The sequence below is a fragment of the Callorhinus ursinus genome, unplaced genomic scaffold, assembly GCF_003265705.2.
Source record: "Callorhinus ursinus isolate GAN/ISIS: 27379988/994484 unplaced genomic scaffold, GSC_fseal_2.0 scaffold19, whole genome shotgun sequence".
NCBI lineage: Eukaryota > Metazoa > Chordata > Mammalia > Carnivora > Otariidae > Callorhinus > Callorhinus ursinus.
The window spans coordinates 20517670-20537499 of record NW_027397081.1 but is presented as its reverse complement, the minus strand read 5'-3'; the positions used below and the strand labels follow the sequence as shown (position 1 = coordinate 20537499).

Below are 19830 nucleotides of genomic sequence, written 5' to 3'. Positions count from 1 at the left end.
TTTAAGCATGTGAGACATTTCAGTATGTTTCAATACTTCTACAGTCATTTCTCAGGTGTGTTCCTTTTGAAGATACCTCTCTTATGGGCTGTGGATTACACAAAATCTACCTCCTCCTGGCCTTTTGGGTTCCATTTTGAAAAGAATTTAATGCTATGGTTTTATGTTATGAGATACCTTTTCTGAATAAAAATATTTTAGTTTTAAGATATTACAGTGGTCTAACTGATAGTTGATCTTCTTCAGCCTAAACCTCATCTAATTCAGACTTACTCTTTGAGATCTCAAATTTCACTGTGTTCTCCTTTCTTTGGGGACATGATTCCTCATGGTTTCAGTTCATCAAGATGCATCAAGGTGACTCAGACCAGCCCATCACTGGTTTTGGTTATTTATTTGATCAGTCTTGGTATATGAAGGCTCAGAAGGAGCTTGGAAGAGTGGCAGTGTTTACTAAGAGGTAGTAGGATGGTTGACCACCCACTAGGTGGGTGTAAGAAATGACATTCCTGTTTCTTTCCTAGGTATTCAATGCCACAAAAGAGCTGGCTAACACCGCGGCCTATCAGTCTGTCCGCATCTTCTCCGTGTCACTCATTCAGGCAGAGCAGGAGCTGGAGGACCTTGCTCAGGTTGACTTGCAGTGGGCTAAGCCCACCTCAGGTAAGGGATCGCTGGAACATGTGCCAGGACCTACATAATGGGTCAGAGCCCTAGGTGGAATCTGTAATCCTGGGTTTGCTTCTGATCTATTTATTATGATTTAACCATCCCTTTACTCATTTCTTGTTGACTTTCCACCTGATTTCTGATGGTAGTCATTTCATGTTTCCTCCCAAGATTCCCCCATTGACTCTCCCCCGCCTTGCTCTGAGCAGGTGATGCTTCCTTGAGCTTCGCTGAACACACTGAGGCCCTTCCTTGAGCTTCGCTGAACACACTGAGGCCCTTCAGCATGAGCTCTGCTGGCATCTCTCCCCACTGCCTCAATGCTCTTCTCCTTTTCTCTCCCTTCCTTTGTTTCTGTGTCTGAACACAACGGACTGGGGTCCTTTCAGGGCTGCCTCTGATGCGGGTGCTCACCCCCTCCGTGGCCTTCTTTTACCCCTTGAGCTCTGGTCTTTCACGCCCTTGTCCATTCAGCACAGAATCCTTATTTCCTGCCTATTCTCTGTTAGGCTTTGTGCTGGGCCCCAAAGATACAGCAGTGAGCAGTGCAGACACAGGCCCTGCTCTCAGATTTCGCCTTCCTTTTATTCTGACAAAACAAAGGAAAACCGTACATAATAAACACCCTTCTCAGGATGCCTCACCTCTCTCCTTTGCTTTCTTAAGCTTTTCTAGGACATCTTTTTTTCTCATTCTTTCCACTGCCTTTCCATGTGTTCATTCTTTGTAATTTGGCTTCCGCTTCCGCCTCAACAACTCGCTCACCTCAAGGCTACTGCTGTTCTTCCAGTTACGCATTCCAGACACTCTAGCATTTGACACCGCTGACCGCAGCTTTTAGGAACTGCATGTTCCGGGGGCGCCTGGGTGGCTCAGTCAGTTGAACATCCGACTCCTGATTTTGGCTCAGGTCATGATCTCAGGGTCCTGGAATTGAGCCCCTTGTTGAGCTCTGTGCTTAGTGGGGAGTCTGCTTGGGACTCTCCCTCTCCCTTTGCCCCTCCTCCTACTCTCTTGCTCTCTTTTTCTTTCTCTAAAATAAATAAATCTTAAAAAAAAAAAAAGAAACTGCACACTCCTCTTCACTTGCATGGTATCCCGTCTCCCTAGTTTTCCTCCTCTGGCTTCTCTCTCTTTCCCTTTGCTTTCTTCTCTCTCTCCCTCCAAATGTGGTCCCTCATGCTTTTTCTCGTCCCTTTTCTTTTTTTGTCATACCTGCTTTACTTTGCTAACCTCTGCTCCCACATTTTCTTTTTTTTTAAATTCAATTAATTAACATATAGTGTATCATTAGTTGCAGAGGTAGAGTTCAGAGATTCATCAGTTGCGTACAACACGCAGTGCTCATGACATCCCGTGCCCTCCTTAGTGTCCATCCCTCAGCCACCCCCCCCCCCCCCCCTCCCTTCCAACCACCCTCAGTTTGTTTCCTGTGATTAAGAGTCTCTTATGGTTTGTTTCCCTCTCTGGTTTCCTCTTGTTTTATTTTTCACTCCCTTCCCCTATGCGCCTCTGTTTTGTTTCTTTAATTCCACATATGAGTGAGATCATATGGTAATTGTCTTTCTCTAATTGACTTACTTCACTTAGAATAATAACCTCTAGTTCTGTCTGCATTGTTGCAGATGGCAAGATTTCATTTTTTTTTTGATGGCTGAGTAACAGTCCATTGTGTGTGTGTGTGTGTGTGTGTGTGTGTATACACCACACTTCTTTGTCCATTCATCAGTCATTGGACATCTGGGCTCTTTCCATTATTTGGCTCTTGTGGACATTGCTGCTATAAACATTAGGGTGCAGGTGCCCCTTCAGATCACTACATCTGTATCTTTGGGGTAAATCCCTAGTAGTGCAATTGCTGGGTCATAGGGTAGCTCTATTTTCAACGTTTTGAGGAACCTCCATACTGTTTTCCAGAGTGGCTACATCAGTTTGCATTCCCACCAACAGTGTAGGAGGGTTCCCCTTTCTCTGCATCCTTGTCAACATCTGTCATTTCCTGTGTGCTCCCACATTTTCAAGTGTTAATTCATTCAACAAATATTTGAGAACCTGCTGTGTGCTAAGCACTGTTCTGAGTGCTTCGGGGATGGCAGTGGATAAGACAGGCAAGAACACCTGATCTCATGGAGCTTGCATGCTAGTGTGGGGGATTATAGCAAGTGAATAATAAAATCAGTACATTGTATACAGTGTCTGATACTACTCAGTATCACACTATCTGAATTCTCCCTATGAGAACTCAGGAACTGAATCGATTTGGGTAAATTTTTGGATAAATCTTTTGGTCTATGAACTTTCCCTATGTGTTATCCAAAACTCAGGAATCAGTTAGATTTGGATAATATATTTTACCTTGCTATCAGCAGACTTTTCACTCTAAACTTGGAGACCGAATACATTTTTGGGTATGAAGGGATAGGGTAGATGGTGAGCAAACTAATGAGACAAAGACACATAAATGAAATACATCAGGGAAGGGGGTGCAGTAGGACTGTTGGGGCTGGGATGGGGTTGTGGTTTCTAGTGGAGAGCAGCCATGGAGGTCCCAACAGAGAAAGGAGAGGCAGTGCAGGTACTGGGGAAGAGCACAGTCGGTCAGGCCGCTCTTATATTCCAAATTTCTGCCACCTCTCCTACTGTTGTCACATCTCTCTGACTGCAGCTGGGAAGGTTCTCTGATACTAAGGACTCATGATTAGATGGGAGCCACCTGGATAATTCAGGGCAGTCTCCCCGTCTCAAGGTCCTCAACCCCAGTCACACCTACAAAGCGCCATAACCACATAAGGTAACACAGCCACAGACTGCAGGCCTTGGAGTGTGGGCATCTTTGGAGGGTTGTTCTGCCTGCCACACATTCGCGTCCCCGAGCATTTTCAAGTGGCTTTGTGGCTTTCTGCTTTCTTTCTTCCAAGATGTGATTACTCTCCTGTCTTATCTTCCACTGTTCTCCTTTTATGGTCTAGCCTCTAATCAAATCCTTTCAACAGTTTTCCTACTCTGTGTGCCTTTTTACATATTGTTTCTTCTGCCCAGAATACCAGCTCTTCATCCCCCACCTCTCTCCCCCTCCCCCTCATTTACCTTTTCCTTCTCCCTGCCCATCAGTGGATCTGCCTTTATACCAGCTACCCACAGCCACCAGACACCAGCCAAGGAACATTTACTGACTCTCTGTTAGGTACTAGACATTGGGGATCCAGAAGGGAAGAAGATAAGGTTCCTGCCTTGGAGAAGCTAATACTCCAAGGGTAAGGGAAACACTATGCATAGAGTATTATGGAAGCACAGGGGAGAGGGGTAGGTCTTATTAGGCTTTTTGTGATGTGCCTTTCATTTGCTCTTCTTTCTCTTGCTGTTGAAACCCCTTAGCACTTGTTTGTACCTCTTGAGGCACTTAACCATATTTTGCTGTATATTTTATTCAGCTGAATGTTTGGCTTATTCTGCAGAATATAAGAGCTATGAGGACAGCCTCCGTATCTCTTTGTTTACTGTATCCCAACTATCTAGAAGGGCCTGGCACCTAGAAGGTGCTAGTCAGTTTTATCTCATTCGAAATTGATTGGAATTCCCAGTATTACACTGTCAACTTTTTGAGTGCTGGAAATGTATTGAGTTTGGGTCAAAGTGCCGGGCCAGTGACTTACATGCAGTAGAACTACCGTGTTTCTGACTTCTTTTGTTTAACTTTTCCTCAACAGAGAACTTAGGCCATGGAATTTTCACGTACATGTCAGCAGTGTGCTGGCTCTTTGGGCGTTACCTGTATGACACTCTGCAGTACCCCATCGGGCTGATCTCCTCCTCGTGGGCTGGGACACCCATTGAAGCCTGGTCATCTGGAAGGTCGCTGAGAGCCTGTGGTGTTCTGACGCGAGGGTGAGAAAGTATCCTGAAGTCTGGGAGAAGGATCCAGGAAATTTTGTAAGAGAGAAGGATCATGGTTTTCTCTGGGGAGTCAAATATTTGTTGAATGTCCAAATAGGTATTGAACGTATGTATTATTGCACGAACATGTAACGTGTTATTTTCACTGTCATCAGCACCATGCTCATCTGAGAATATGTCAAGAAGCAATTATGATCCTTTTCCTTAATAATAGTAATAGCTAATACTTACTGAAAGCTTTCTCTATGTTGGATACTGTTGTAATCACTTTATATTTATTAATTCACTTAGTACTCCCAACAACCTCTAGAAGTGTAGATACTATTAACACAAATAATATGTGGATAAAGCTGCTAAGTCTCAGAGTGGTTTAGTAACTCGCCCATGGGTAAACTGGTAAGGGGCAAAGTCTGGCTTCAATGTCTGTGCTCTCAACCACTGTGCTGTATTGCCCATAAGAATAAACAGTCTAACAGGAAGAACAAATACACATGTAATCAAAGAAATTTATTTGATTATGAAATTCTGATTATGAAGGCACAATCAGGAAAAGCTGGATCTGGAAGAATATGTGGAGTGGGGGAGAAAGGAGTAGTTAATAAAATCGTGACACTAATATTAACACAGAGATTAACAGTATGTGAACTGCTTTCACAGACATTGTTTCATTCAATCTGGGAAGGCCCCTGGGGAGAGGATGGACTTGAGCTCTTGGTATAGCTCAGGTAAAGACATGCCTGTAGGGAAGGGGAGATGTTCAGCTTTGGAACTAAGAGAATGGCCTGGGTAGAGTGGGAGGGATGTAAAGCCAGACTTCCCAGATCTCTGGGGACAGGAAGGGACGCCACCGAGTGTGTGGGGAAGTGGGCATTCTCATATAGAGCTGTCATGAGTATAAACTCATATATGCATTTTACAGAGAACTTTAGGAATGTGTTCAAAGCCTTGAAAAAATATGCCCTTTGACCCAGCAGTTTCATTTCTGGGAATTTATCTTAAGGACATAATTAAGCATATATGCAGTGATTTTAGGTATAAGGAAGATAAGCAGAAAGCTAAAAAAAAATCCAAGTATCCATCCACTGAGTACTAGTTAAATAAATTGTCTGCATGAGATACTCATAATAAAACACTCCTCCCCTCTGGTTTTAGTGACCTTATCTGGAAACTGGGATGGCCCCCTCTGGACTCATAGAAAGCTGACTGATACCCTTATCCCAGGAAGAACCTGGACAGATATGAAAGTTGTAGGCTGTTCAGGTGTTTTCATGTGAAACAGAGTGGTTCAGTTTGATTCTGTGTTGCTTTCATCAGAAGTTTACCCCAAGTGAAAGCTGGATAGACACCCAGTTTCGGGATCATCCTGTGATTGGTCACTAGCTCTCTCGTGACACTTGTGAATCTTATCAATTGCAGGTTGATTCAGTCTGATTTTGTGACTGGTCCCAGTAAGTACTCTGTTCTCTGGAATGCCATGATCCATCCACTGCATAACATGACTCTGAAAGGGGTGATCTGGTACCAGGGTGAGTGCTCATTTTGCTATTTCTCTTTTGTATCAGTTAGCTTTTGCTACATAACAAACCACCCCAGAACCGAGCAACTTAAAACAATAATAATTTTATTTGGCTCACCATTCGGCGGGTTATTAGGGTAGTTTTCCTGTATAGACTGCTTTGGTTAATTTCTCTTGGGATCTCTGATGTGTCTTTGGCCACTTGGCAGGTGTCTGGTGGCTGGATGACCTAGGATGGCCTCTCCCTCCTGTCTGTTGACTGCTGGGGCACCATGGTCTCAAGTGGCCTCTCAGCCTTGAGCAAATTAGTTCAGACTTCTTTGTCATTGACATAGCAGTGTTAATCTCAGTCTCATAGCATTCACTCAGCAGTGTCTGAGTGAAGCCCAAAGCTGAAGCACTTTTGAAGCCTCTGCTTGCATACCGTTTGCTGAGGCCCCTTTGGCCAGAGCAGGTCACAAGGCCAGTCTAGAGAGACTGCAGGAAGGCCCACTCCCTAAGGGCATGGATGGCGGTTGGGGAGCAATGTGCGGCCGTGTTTGCATCGACCCCAAGCCCCTCTCACAATCTGGACTGTTTTTAGGGGAGTCCAACGTGAATTTTAACAGGGACCTGTATAATTGCACGTTCCCTGCGCTCATTGAAGACTGGCGCCAGACCTTCCACCGTGGCTCCCAGGGGCAGACAGAGCGTTTCTTCCCGTTTGGATTTGTCCAGGTATGTGTTGGGAGGAAGAAGGTTTGGGGCATTGGTGTGGGGGTGTGCTGTGGAGGTCTTTTTCGTGGAATCCATATTCCTTTTTGTGCCCTCATAGTCTGCTGGTCGAGAACTGAGTGTCAGACTTAATTCCTCTCAGTTCACTGATGGGACAAGTACATCTGCAAAAAAAGGTTAATAAGTGACTAATACTTCTTATTAAAAAAAGAATACATGTTCAGTAAAGATATTTAAAAGATAAGCAAAAGAAGCTGAAACATTTCTAATTCCCCAATCCTCACATAAGCTGACCTCTTCTGCTTATGTGTTTCTGCAATGAGATCCATACCATAATACTGTACCATAGCTTGTTTCTGCTCTTAATGTCATATTGTGAACAGTTTTTCATGCCAATAAATATTAATCTTGAGCACAACTCATAACGATTGCAGGGCACTTTGAAATCTGGTTGTATTCTAATTTATTTAACTAGTTCTCAGTAAATGGGCCCTTAGGTTGCTTTAAACATCTTGCTTTTATAAGTAGCAGCATGTTTATTTTCCTTGTGGCTAAGTCATTGCATACGTGCTTGATTCTTTCCATAAGATAAATTCCCAGAAATGAAATTGCTAGGTCAAATGGAACGCTTTTTAAGGTGTTGAACATGTCCTCAAGTTTCTCTGTAGAAATGTATTAATTTGGATTAATTGTATACTCAGCTATGTGTGAGAATGTCCACTTCCCCACACCTTCCCTAACTCAGTGCTGCCCCTTCTGCCCCTCTACAGTGAAGCTTTGTTCTCTCACTGCCTGCCCACCGCATGCGTTCTTTGCCTGGAGCAACCTTACTCTCCCACACTTTCCTAGCCAACTTCACCCTTTAGACCTCAGCCTGGCTATCAGGTTAGGAAGCCTTCTGTGAGTATTCAACATCTGGGGTAGGTACCTCCTTTCCCCAGACAGATGATTTCTTAGCACCCTCTCCTTCCCCATGTTACTTGCGTGTCGGTTGCGCACATGACCACATTTTTCTGGATCACATTTACATCCCTGTACCTAACTGCGTGGCAGTCATTAAATATGGCCTAGCACATGAATGAAAAAAAATATCAAGAGAAATCATACTTTTAATTAGCGGCAACTAGTCGGGAAGATTCTGCTCTCCTCCTTGCTGAAAAGGAATAAATGCATTTAACCAAGTTCATAATGGTGTTGCCTTACCTGTTCCTATGGCCCCTCCAAGACCTAGACATCCTAGAAGGGTGGTCGTTCTGACTTGCCTGGAATATAGGAAATAAAACAAGTAAGGTGTTAGAAAACCGGGGCCCGACTCCCAGCATAATAACGGAATCGGCTTTAATACTTGAATGGGACCACATGCGTCCAGCTGTCTGGCTCTGCATGGTCCCCAGGTGCCTCCCACTCACCGTCCTCACATCTCCCCCACCCTGTCTTAGTTCACCATACCTTGTTTTGGATAAAGATTTTTATAGACCTTTTCTCCACTTACAATTACTTTACAACCATGTTCTTTCTCCTTTCTCACATTTGTTTTGACTTGGAAACAAGATGATTCTACTATTATCAAAATAGCAAGCCCTGTCATCAGTTCTGTGTTTCTGTTGGTGGAAACCCCATTTGGACTTTTGAGGTTCTTTTTTTGTCTTTGCTGTGTAGATGGTGATTTGAATGTGACTTCAGCCAATTCCAACCATGTGCTGTATGCTTATATGCCATGAATTGTGTGAGGTGCTAGAAATAGAGCATGAATCAGAGAGACCTGGTCTTTGCACTTACGCCTTTCCATTTAGTGAGACTAAGTCCCTTAGTCTCACGGCTTCAGCTGGTCATCATCGACAAAAAGCTGTTGGTTGCTTGTGGAAAACTGGGAATGCAAACATATACCTTCAAAGGGAAATATCAAATATGACAAAATAACGGTTCAGCACATGGATCTGGAGCTAATCTGCCTGGATTCAAATCCAGCTCTGACTCTTCTCTAGCTATGTGATTTTTGAAAAAAATATTTTATTTATTTATTTGACAGAGACAGAGCAGAAGCAGGGGGAGCGGGTGAGGGAGAAGCAGGCTCCCTGCTGAGCAAGGAGCGTGATGCGGGACTCAGTCCCAGGACCCCGGGATCATGACTTGAGCCGAAGGCAAATGTTTAACTGGCTGAGCCACCCAGGCGCCCCTAGCTATGTGATTTTGAACCAGATATTGAATAGGGGGATTATTATTTGAAGTATTATTTTTTATATCTTTGTTATTTTAAGTATTACGTGAGTTGATCCATATAAAGCCTGGCACATGCCAGGTAATGTTAGTATTAATTACTATCAATGTGAGAAGTCAGAAAATCTGGAGGGACAGTTGGTCTGCAAGGAAAGATGAATTTATAGAGGTGGTGTTGAGTTTGAAATGATGGTTGCAATCGCTAGAGCACACAGCTAGACATGTAGGACTGAGCTCAGCGGAGTTAGACACAAGTATCCGAGGGTTATTAGTAGGGAGGTGACCTGGAGCGTGGGAGGGAAGGAAGAAGAGGCTAGGGAGTCCCTAGGAGTATGCATTTTGTACAAAGGGTCTGGAGGAACAGTGGAGCGGACTGCGAAGTGCAGTATGCTATTGTAAAGTCCTCTGAGTGTGGCCATTTTTATATTCTGTGGCAATCATATGCCTTCATTAGGAGCAGTATTTCTACTAATCACTGTGGGAGGCTGAACAGCACCCTAGCAGATCTCAGATCAGGGAAAACAAGAATTTCATTTGGGTATGGGGTATGCTGGCGCCTCCGTGTGGCCGCTCTGGAGTAGTGCAAGCAATGAAACCGGCCAATTGCTGCAGGACTTCTCCCCACTCTGCCATTTTGGAACAACTTCCTTGGCTGGAGTGACTGTATTTAGCATTTCTCCCGCTTGTGCTTCAGGCTAGTACTTACCCTAGACTCTGTCTGGTAGCTTCGTTGCTGTGATCCTCATCATGACACTGGCTGGTGACCAGTGTTCCGCTCTCAGTCTTCCGGGTGTTGTGTGGGAAGAAGTAGGGTCACTCACTGGGTCCTTTCACGAAGCTCCTTTGTGAAGCTTCAGCACCTTTTATCATTTCATATGTTCCAGCAGATTTGCCTAAGAGGTTTTAATAAGAGAACTGGAAAAGTCCCCTTAGTTCCAGATCACGTCCTTTTTACTACCACTGCAACCTCTCCAGTTTTTCCTGAGGATTTTCTAGTCTTTCTGGAACAGGTCAAGAAGCAGAAAACTTCCTGTGCTCAAAGCTTCATTTGGCCACATTTGTCGGGATGATCCCAGGTATTTGCTGGCTCGGGGGCGGTGAGAAGGCTGCGGGGAGCAGCCTCTTCACGATGTAGCTCCTCTCATGGGGACAGAAATTTTCAAATGGCGTCCAAAGACAGTGTGGTTGCTCGTCCGGACTGTTCCCCAGCTTGTGGCCTGGCTTACTGTTAGATCATGGCTGTGAGAGAGGGATAATGGGTTGATGCCTCTCAGTGGCTGGACTGGGGCTAAGAATGATGTGTAGTCTAAATCAGAGAACGGGGTGATATAAATACCAGGGAAGTAAGGGAGGAAGAGTGGGACCACACGCGTCAGAGTCATATTAGAGTTTTCCTGGGAGCCTCTCCTCTGCAGGAGTAGGAGTCTGTCGATTTTAAGTCTAGATGGAAGTGTTTACTGAGGATGTTGCAGAGTCAGACAGCCTCCTACCATCTTTGCCGCTCCTGCACTGCTCTGAGGCACCATCTTCTTTGCCTTGAAGTGTTGCCTCCTTACTGGTCTTCCTGCTTCTACCTCTTCTCCCCTTTAGGATAGTCTCAGCATTGCAGTTAAAGTGATCCTTTGAAGTGTAAGCCACATCAGAAGGCTCCAGGGGTTCCTCCACATGAGCGAGGTCAGCAAAGTGACACGTGGTCTGCCCCTGCCGCCAGGGCCCGTCTGACCTCCTGTCCTAACTCTGCCTCGCTCGCTCCACGTCAGCTCTGCTGGCTGCCTTACGGTCTTAACTTACACACCGGGCATACTCTGCCCTACGGCCGGCCATTTTCCTTTCCTTCTGCCTGGAAAGTTCTTTCCCTGGTATATTAGTTTTCTGTTGCTGCATAAAAAATTACTGCATATTGAGCAGCTTAAAACAATGCTACACACATTTCTTATCTCACGGTTTGTGTGGGTGACGAGTCTGGCATGCCCGGCTTAGCTGAGTCTTCCACTCGGGGCTGCAGTGAAGGTGTTGGACAGAGCTGGGGTCTCAGCTGAGGCTTGGGGTTATCTTCCAAGCCCAGGTGGCTGTTGGTGGAATTCGTTTCCTTGAAACTCTAGAACTCAGGGCAGCTGACTTCCTGAAGGCCAGCAGGAGAGAGCCTCTGACGTCTCTACCCTCTTATAATTCTTCCCTGACTTCCATCCCCTATCCAGGTGCCGACCTGCTTCTGTCCTTTTGTCTTTTAGGTGATCTTATTCCTGCCCATCACATTCCTGCTGCTCTCCTGTGTCAGGCTTTTCTCTTATTGGTCTAGAATGTTCTCATCGCTGTTGAACCGATCAGCCTTTCTGCTGTCGGGCTCTTCACAGAATCATTTGCATGATCACTAGATTAATCCTTTGATCATGTCAATTTCGGTGGCTCTCTAATTTCTAAATTGAGCTTAAATTCACATAAAATTAACCATTTTAAAGCATTCGGTTCGGTGGCATTAGTCCGTCACAGTGTCCTGCAGCCATCCTCTCTAGTGATTCCCTGTTGCTTGCGGGTAAAGTATGAACTCTGAACATTGCCTCACTGTCTTAACAACATGGTCTTTCCTACATAAACCCTCCAGTTCAGCTCGACTGCTCTCTCTCTCGCTTTCACAATTGCCTTTCTCTTTCTTACCTTTGCATATTACAAGAGTCTAACATATCCTGTTTGTAGTGACTGCTTGTATTTTCTGGGCCCATCCCATTTATTTATTTATTTATTTATTTATTTATCTATTTATTTATTTTTTACATATTCTGAGGCCCTGTTGTCTTATAATAATAAACGTTGTTCTAATGCAGAGTACTTGCTGTCTGTGCCTCTGACGTAGCACTTAATCCATGCTATTTTATATTACTGTTTCTTAACATTTCTTATGTACAGGTCTGTCCCCTCAACAAAGCCGTGAAGTACTTGTACCAGTTCGCTGCCGCTATGTAACAGATTGCCTCAAAACTCCGTGGCTTAACATAACATTTATCATAGCTCACATGTGTGGGTAGCTGGGGGCTGGTTGATCTTGGCTGAGCTCCACTGAACTCTTTCATATCTCTGTGGGTCAGAGGCAGGTGGGGGCTCTCACTTGGGCTTGGCTGGAGTAGGTTAGATGAGGAAGCTCCGTCCCACAGCGCTCATCCTTCTGCAGAGAGTGGTGGGCTAGCCAAGGCATGCCATTCTCCTGACAGCAGAAATGTGAAAGAGCAAGTGGAACCACACAGGTCTTTGGAGGCCGAGGCTAGGAACTGATGTGCCGTAACTTCTGTTTCAGGTTTTTGACCAAAACAAACCACCTTAGAAAGTGGTGGGGAAATACACTCTTTCTCCTCCTGGGAGAAACCACAAAGCCAGACGGCAGGAAAGTGTGGATGAAGGAAGGGGTGAAGAATTGGGGTCTTTGATGCAGTTTGCCACATGCTCATGGGCAGATTTCTCTCAGCTTCCCTATAGTACTTAAACATGTTATAGATAGATGTATCAGTTACCTGTTGCTTTGTAACAAACAACCCCAAAACTTAGTGGCTTTAAAATGTCAGCCGTTGTATTTGTTCATGATGCCATGGGTCAGCCAGGCAGGGCTCAACTGGGATGGCTCAGCTCTGCTCCGTGTGACATCAGCCTGGCTTGCTCACGTGGCTGCAATTTGAACTGAAGGCTTGAGTGTTCATGTGACTGGCCCCTCGGCTGAGCCCACGGGGACATTAGCCCCTCTCTCTCCTAAGGATCTTTCAATGTCCAAGGCCCCCGTCTCCAGGTAAGTTCTCCAGCAGGGTAGCTGGACTGTTTTTACCTGGCCATCTCCAGGTTCCAAGAGAATGAAATCCGAAGGCAGGGGCACTTGGGGCAATGGCTCAGAAGCCACACATCACTTCTACTGCATTTTGCTGGTCAGAGAACATCACAGGCTTAGCCCAGATTCAGTGGAAGGAGAAATAGACTCCACCTCTTGACGAGAGGGGTGGCACAGACACACTGGCATGTGGGGTGAGGGGTGTTCAGCCACAACAGTAAGAAGCTCACTGAGTACTTGTCAAATGGGCATTTGAATGAATGAAAGAAGCAGAAGCAGAATCTGCTTCTGAAGAAGACTCCAGGATAGGATTCTGATGCAACATTCTCTACTTTCCAGTTGTCTTCATATCTGTCTGCAACCTCAGATGACACATTTCCCCAGATCCGTTGGCATCAAACAGCAGACTTTGGCTATGTCCCCAACGCAAGGATGCCCAGCACTTTCATGGCGGTAGCAATGGATCTCTGTGATAGGAAGTCACCTTTTGGCAGGTATGGGTGCTTCTTGGGCTTTGCTTGAACAATACTATCTGTTCTTTGTCCGTAGCCTTCACTCTGATGTTCACTTGTGAGGGGCAGAGAGTGGGTGCTCTAAGGACTGGACCTTCGGGGCAGTGTCTCTTAATCATTTACACTGGCATGTCCTGCAGTAACTAAAACCCTCAACGTCTCAATGCTTGATGCAGCAACATATTATTTCTTGTTCACCCCACATGTCCAAAGAAGGTCCACAGAGTTCATCGGAGAGGCTTTGCTCATTAGAGTCATTCACAGATCTGGAGTGACGGAAATTCCACGTTGATCCGTGCTTCCCTCACCTTCACGTCTCCCCCTGGTGATGGAAGTAACTTCTGCTCACATTGCATTGGCCACAACAGGTCATAGGGCTCTGCGGGGCTTCAGTGTGAGCAGGAAATGGGACCCTTCCCTGAGCTCAGGGAGGAATGGGCTCTCTGAATGGCCCCAGTGACCACTGCACACTAGCTGTGGGATGCGAGTGGGATTGGCAATGAAATGGGGCCCAACACGTAGTGTCTGGTTTATAGTAGGAACTTGAACAGATACTTATTTTTGAACAAATGAAGATTGATTGATTGAATGAATAAAACCTGGAGGGGACCCAGTAATGAACAATGGATTCAGATGAAACAGAGTGCTTTCAGTGGCTCAAATAATTTTGAGTTTAGCTCTCCTCCAGTGCCTTTCCTCCCTCCTGCAGGGACCTTTATTCCTTCCTTTGAAGTCATCTGCTTTTTCAAGGTTTCTAACCCATGGAAGGCCCAGAGCCCCATTTATGGTCACCATTCACCATGTCTCCTAAACTGATGAGCCACTGATCACTGGCTATTAGATTCAGTCAATTTTATTCTTACCTTCCTAAAAGGTGCTTTGTATAATCCCCCCCCCTTTTTTTTTAAAGTGTGGTTACTGTTGAGCTCAAACCCAAAGTTCTCTACTTGTTCTTTGTCCTGTAGCATCCACCCTCGAGACAAACAGACGGTGGCCTACAGGCTGCACTTGGGGGCCCGGGCTGTGGCTTATGGTGAGAAGTTGATCTTTCAGGGACCACTGCCTGAGAACATGGAACTCTTGGCTGACAAGGGGCTGCTCAACCTCACATATTCGCTGGAAATCCAGGTGCAGAGGCAGCACAATATATTTGAGGTGAGAAGAATAGTTGAAACAGTAGGCATTCATCCTGTGTGGGGAGTCAGGGTTTTCTCCACACTGAGGCCCATCTCTTTAATTGTAACATTTCTGTGAGGCAGAACTTGGTTTTTATTTCATTTTATTTTTTTATGTTTTAAAGATTTTTATTTATTTGACAGAAAGAGAGACACAGCAAGAGAGGGAACCAAGCAGGGGGAGTGCGAGAGGGAGAAGCAGGCTTCCCATGGAGCAGGGAGGCCGACGTGGTGCTCGATCCCAGGACCCTGGGATCATGACCTGAGCCGAAGGCAGATGCTTAACGACTGAGCCACCCAGGCTCCCCCAGAGCTTGGTTTTCAGTAGGGCAGAGTTTATCTCAGAAGGGTGGCTGAGTAGCTATTAATTCTTTCACTTAGTGGCAATTTTGATAGGACAGTCAAGGAAAGGAATTCACAATTAAAATACTTCTTTTGTATTTTCACTCCCAGAGCAACCATCTTTGCTCTGGCGAGGGCCCGCAATTAATGTATAGGTTCCCTACTGAAAGATTCCTTACTCCCGAGTATTTCCCTCATCATTGGATGTCTTTTTATGTCACACTATCCCAAATTCTGATATTCTTTTGAGTTTAGTGTCTCCTTTGAGGGGCTTAGCTTGGGGATTTGTAACTCAGTGTGAATTAATGTAATGAAACTACTTTCTTCTAGTACCTAGTGACGATCATTCCACTGTGGAACTAGGGCTAATAATGAAAGAGCTTATGTAGGGGTCTTCCACAGTTGGGGGTGCGGGGGGAGGCATTCCTCTTGCAACATGCCGACGGGTGTCTCTGGGAACCAGGAGGCCATGAGGCTGGATGGGGTGGGTGGGGTATGAGAAGAGGGCACTGGAGGGAATGAAAGAACATGAAAGACACACCTGAATTACACCCGAGTTTATACCTAGGGCTGCCCCTCCTCTGGAGCCCCGAGTATCACATCCACTGGCCTCAGGGGCTTGGGCAGCACTTACGGCCCTGAGCTTCTTTGGACACTGGGTCTGAGGTAATTCTAGCTCCCCAGAAGTCTCCATGCTGAGTTCGGTTCTCCCCTGTAGTCAGTTGCTGGCAGTCTGCCTGTCATCTGGACCCGGAACCATAGTTGGGAGCAGGACAGAATTTCACCTGTGGGCGCTGGATAATTTATGTCCCCTTCCTTGGATTGCTTTCTGGTTGGAGAAAGGCTTATTATCCAAGGTCCCTTTGTGCCCCTTCCTTGTTCCGTGGCTCCGCGGGGAGGCCAGAGTGCTCACAGCAGCCCGACCGCCCCACTGGCTCAGGTCCCGCGTGCTTTGCCATCTGGTCGGAAGGATCACAGCAAGGACGTTCAGGGGAGCCTTCTCTAAAGGCTCTATGTGATTTTGCCTCCTTGTCTCCCTCAGTCATCGAGCGGTTCGTTTACCGATTGATGATTGATTTTATCACCTGGACATTTCTCGTCACACTTTGGCTGTGTTGACCAAACCCAGCATGGACTCAGGTTTGTTCTGGTTATCGTAGGCAGTGGATCCTGGGCTAAGCGTGGCTCCTCCTCTCCCTCGTCTAATGAGCAGCTCCCAGTCTCTTGGCTTGGCCTGGCCTGACTGGCCTCACCGTTCTGATGTTACGATTCTCTTATTAGATCTCATGTTGCAGTGACCATCAGTGCAAGTGGCTGCCAGCTCCCCTGGACACGGTCTCGGCCCAGAGCCTGGCCCTGAACGTCCGTTCTTGCCGTGGCACCCCGGCCGCCCTGCGCTACGCCTGGGCCACGTGGCCTTGTGAATATAAGCAGTGCCCCCTGTACCACCCTGGCAGCGCCCTCCCGGCTCCTCCCTTCGTGGCTTTCCTGACAGACCTGAGGCCGGGGGCGCACCGCAGGCTTGCTGAATGACGTAGTGGCCTTACGGTCCTTCTCCTGGACCAGGTGGGTCAGTGTGGGTCCTTTAGATGTGGGCATTTCGGTGTTGAAGTGATGACGACAACTACTGCTTTTAAAGGCGACGGGTAGAAAAGCCGCCCTGGCCGGCTCCCAGCCAACACATGGCTGTTTCTAGATTCTGAACAGGAGATGAGCCAGTGCTGAGAGGCGAACGAGATGCTTGCCTTTTGTCCCCTCGTCAGCCTAGTGTCTTACTGGACTAATTCCCGCCACAAACAAATGAAGCCTCAGTGTCATTCACTTCCCTTGTGGAGAGTGTGAAGTGTCACACTTTTGTCACCTTACGTCCAGCGTTTGGAAACTCATGGCTGGAAGAGATTTCAAGGCCCATATTTGTGTGTTCTTTACAGAATCTGGAGGGTGGTTAACTGAATCTCTGCATAAAGTTTCTAAACTTCCCAACAGTTTTTCCTTATGTGGAACTTAACTCTTTCTCGCCCTCTTTGTGTTCTCTCGCAAGCCCAAGACGGTTCTGTCCCTTCGGTAGAAATAATAACGTGAGTGTTCGAAACCAACCAGCCCCGTGTGCAGGCATGTGGGGGGCGCGAAGGGGCTGCCTGAGGGAGCAGGAGATGGGGGCGTCTGGAGCGGCCCAGGAAGGTGCGAGGGCAGCCAGGGACGGGTGGGGGAGTCAGGCTCCGGACAACATGGCAACAGAGGTCACTGAGAAGCAAACAGGTTCAATATAAATCTCAGGCTTTTTAAGGTAAGAGGTTTACTTATAAAAAGGATAACCCAGCTGGAAGAAAAAAGAGGCTGAAAAAAAGCTCCACGATAAGCATTTAGAAAAAGAATCCAGATGGGACAATTGTGAAAGTGCGCTCTGGGTGGACTGTTAAGAATCACAATGCTCTTTATTGGTTGATTAAAAACAGCTAACAGCACTTGATAATTGTGTCAGCTATTGGAATTTGGAAATAAAAGTATAATCATTAGTGGCATGTATACATTTAGAGCCCATCAAAACTGCGTTAGGAACAGGTTTGTAAATTGTCCTTTGAAGCATGAGTAGCTTCCACTCCCTTAATGGGAAAAAGAACTAAAACAAGAAGCACCTGACCCCAGCGGGCCCCGGTATAGCTCTGAGCATCCGGAACGGTCAGTGCCAGGATTTACTTCATAGAAAACCAACACAGCTATGCAGTCTGCAAGGAGCTTTGGCTCCTCTGAGGACTTCCTAGTGTACAATTAACTCCCAACACCCACACTTTGACCTCATATGCTTCTGACCTAAGGGGAACCACGAACCTAGGAACAGACTCCTGAGAAAAAGTAAATCTACCCTCCCCTCTGCCAACATATGTGCACACAGGGGCTGTTCTAATTTGCAGGCGGCTGGACATGGGCAGGAACCCTATGCCCAGGCTCCTTCCTCCCCCAGTAACCAAGTGCAGCATGGGGGGAAAAATAGCTTCAGGTAGTAGATAAATTAATGAGAAATCCTGTGAAACTTCATTTTTAATGGCTGAATAATTTAAAACATTCTGCAGGAATTCAGTTTATTTTCCAAATGAAAATAACTTTTTAGTATTTGAAAAATGACATTTGTAATTATTGTAGATTTGGACACTAACAAAAAGAATAAACAAGTAAGAATCACCCCAGAATTCATCATTTGGCAAAACACATTTACTATTTTGGTAAACATGTGCTTGATTTGCTTGGGTTGTATTTTACACACTACACGTCATATTATTTTAAATCTGTTTTTGACTTACTCTAGTAAAATAATTTTCCTGTGTAAATTGAATATGGCGTAAGTGTTTTAGTTTGTGGGACCCCTCTACTTTATTTATTTATTTATTTATTTTTTAAAGATTTTATTTATTTGACAGAGACACAGCGAGAGAGGGAACACAAGCAGGGGGAGTGGGAGAGGGAGAAGCAGGCTCCCCGCGGAGCAAGGGAGCCCGACGCGGGGCTCGATCCCAGGACTCCGGGATCACGACCCGAGCGGAAGGCAGACGCTCAACGACTGAGCCACCCAGGCGCCCCCCCCTCTACTTTATTTAACCAATTTTCCATTAGTGGACATAGAGGTTTGTTCTGATTTTTCCGTTATAACGAATACTGTGATGAATGTTACATGCAGACATCATAGCGCACTTACCTCCTTAGGATCCTTAATGTGGAATAACAGTTTTAAGGAAAGTATGTTTAAAATTTTGATACCTACAGATTAACTCTCCTGAAGGGTCCAACGGTTTACAGTCCCACCAAGGTAAAGTGCCCACCAAGATACAGCATTTAGCCTCACTCCCGCCGACACTGGATATTGTCAGATTTAAATCTTTAACAATCCAATAGATGAAAAGATGTCTTAAGTATACTGGCAGGGGGTGGTTCAAGTTTTTTAAAAATGATCTGCAGTAAAAACATTTTATATTTATTCCACATACCCCTTTCATGTGTATGCATGTAATTTTTACATAAATACATATATACACACTATAGTTGAAACCCAAATTTCAACGTTTGGACATGTGACACATTCTACTAAGTAGAAAGTTATAATTGTTTAATTTAAAAAATAGAGGTCTTGTCTCCCTAAGTTTAGGAACAACCAATGGGTAGAGATCTGTAGTTTGAAAACCAGTCCTCCAGGAAGGCTACAAAGTAAATACTCTTATTAAAGCAAACTGCACGATAACTTATTTAAAAAACGTCTTTCTTAAAATGAGGCTCGTTTTGGTGTGTTCCACTCGGACCGTGCTACAAGGGGAAGACACTGGCTCTGTGTGAAAGCGGCTGGCACGTCTGTGCAAGTGCGCGTGTCCAGCCAACTTAGGCGGCGAGAAAAGGAAAACATGAGAGAGCATTATCAGCTCTGAGTCATCCCCTTTAAGCCCCTGGCTTGCTGTTATCCCGATTTTATTTTTTTGTACTGTAAAAGGTACAGAGACTTATGAAAAGACTACAGTTAAGAGTCATAAAGTTAACAGTGGTGACTTTAGTTTCGGATACTTCCGTGGCCACTGCGCTGTGCTCGCAGCGTGGCTGTCCGACCCTCCCTCCGCCAGCGCATCTACTCCCGGGAAACAAGATCCCCCGTCTTGCTGTCCCCAGTCAGCAGCTAGGAACTGCAGCACAGCGACGCCTGTCACCCCTCCTTCCCCGGTTTTCCCCTTCTGGGGTCCTTCCGTGGCTTCCTTCCGGCCGGCCCGGGTACCTGGCTGGGCGGCCAGCGAGGGCAGCCCACACGGCTCTACAGTCCGGATCAGGCGAGGCGGGAAAGCTCCCCCTCGGCGCCATAAGCAGGGCCAACACATTCAGTTGCATAGGTTACAGTCATGTTATTAGCCGGCTAGTGAAGTGATGGGGTGAGCCTGCTGCGCGGGGTGGGGGCCGCCCCCGGTCACGCTGTATCTCTGTTATCGTGTGCACTCAGTGTATTCAGCAACA

General features: G+C 46.0%; 1 protein-coding gene across 9 annotated transcripts in view; it reads left to right on the top strand.

The window, feature by feature from the left end:
• Positions 1-18217, top strand: part of SIAE (sialic acid acetylesterase) — a 38829-nt gene extending 20612 nt beyond the window's left edge. For 5 of the 9 annotated variants that reach the window (XM_025893463.2, XM_025893466.2, XM_025893464.2 and 2 more), the window contains 7 exons: positions 525-663; positions 4377-4554; positions 5980-6089; positions 6663-6796; positions 13158-13312; positions 14296-14485; positions 16129-18217. In XM_025893463.2, coding sequence (XP_025749248.1) covers positions 525-663; positions 4377-4554; positions 5980-6089; positions 6663-6796; positions 13158-13312; positions 14296-14485; positions 16129-16380 — 1158 coding nt within the window. In that variant the 3' untranslated portion in view covers positions 16381-18217. Of the gene's footprint in view, positions 1-524; positions 664-4376; positions 4555-5979; positions 6090-6662; positions 6797-13157; positions 13313-14295; positions 14486-15889; positions 15988-16128 lie in introns of all 9 variants that reach the window. The other 4 variants (XR_012381544.1, XR_012381543.1, XM_073903900.1 and 1 more) reach the window with 4 other exon arrangements.
• The last annotated feature ends 1613 nt before the right edge of the window (positions 18218-19830 follow it).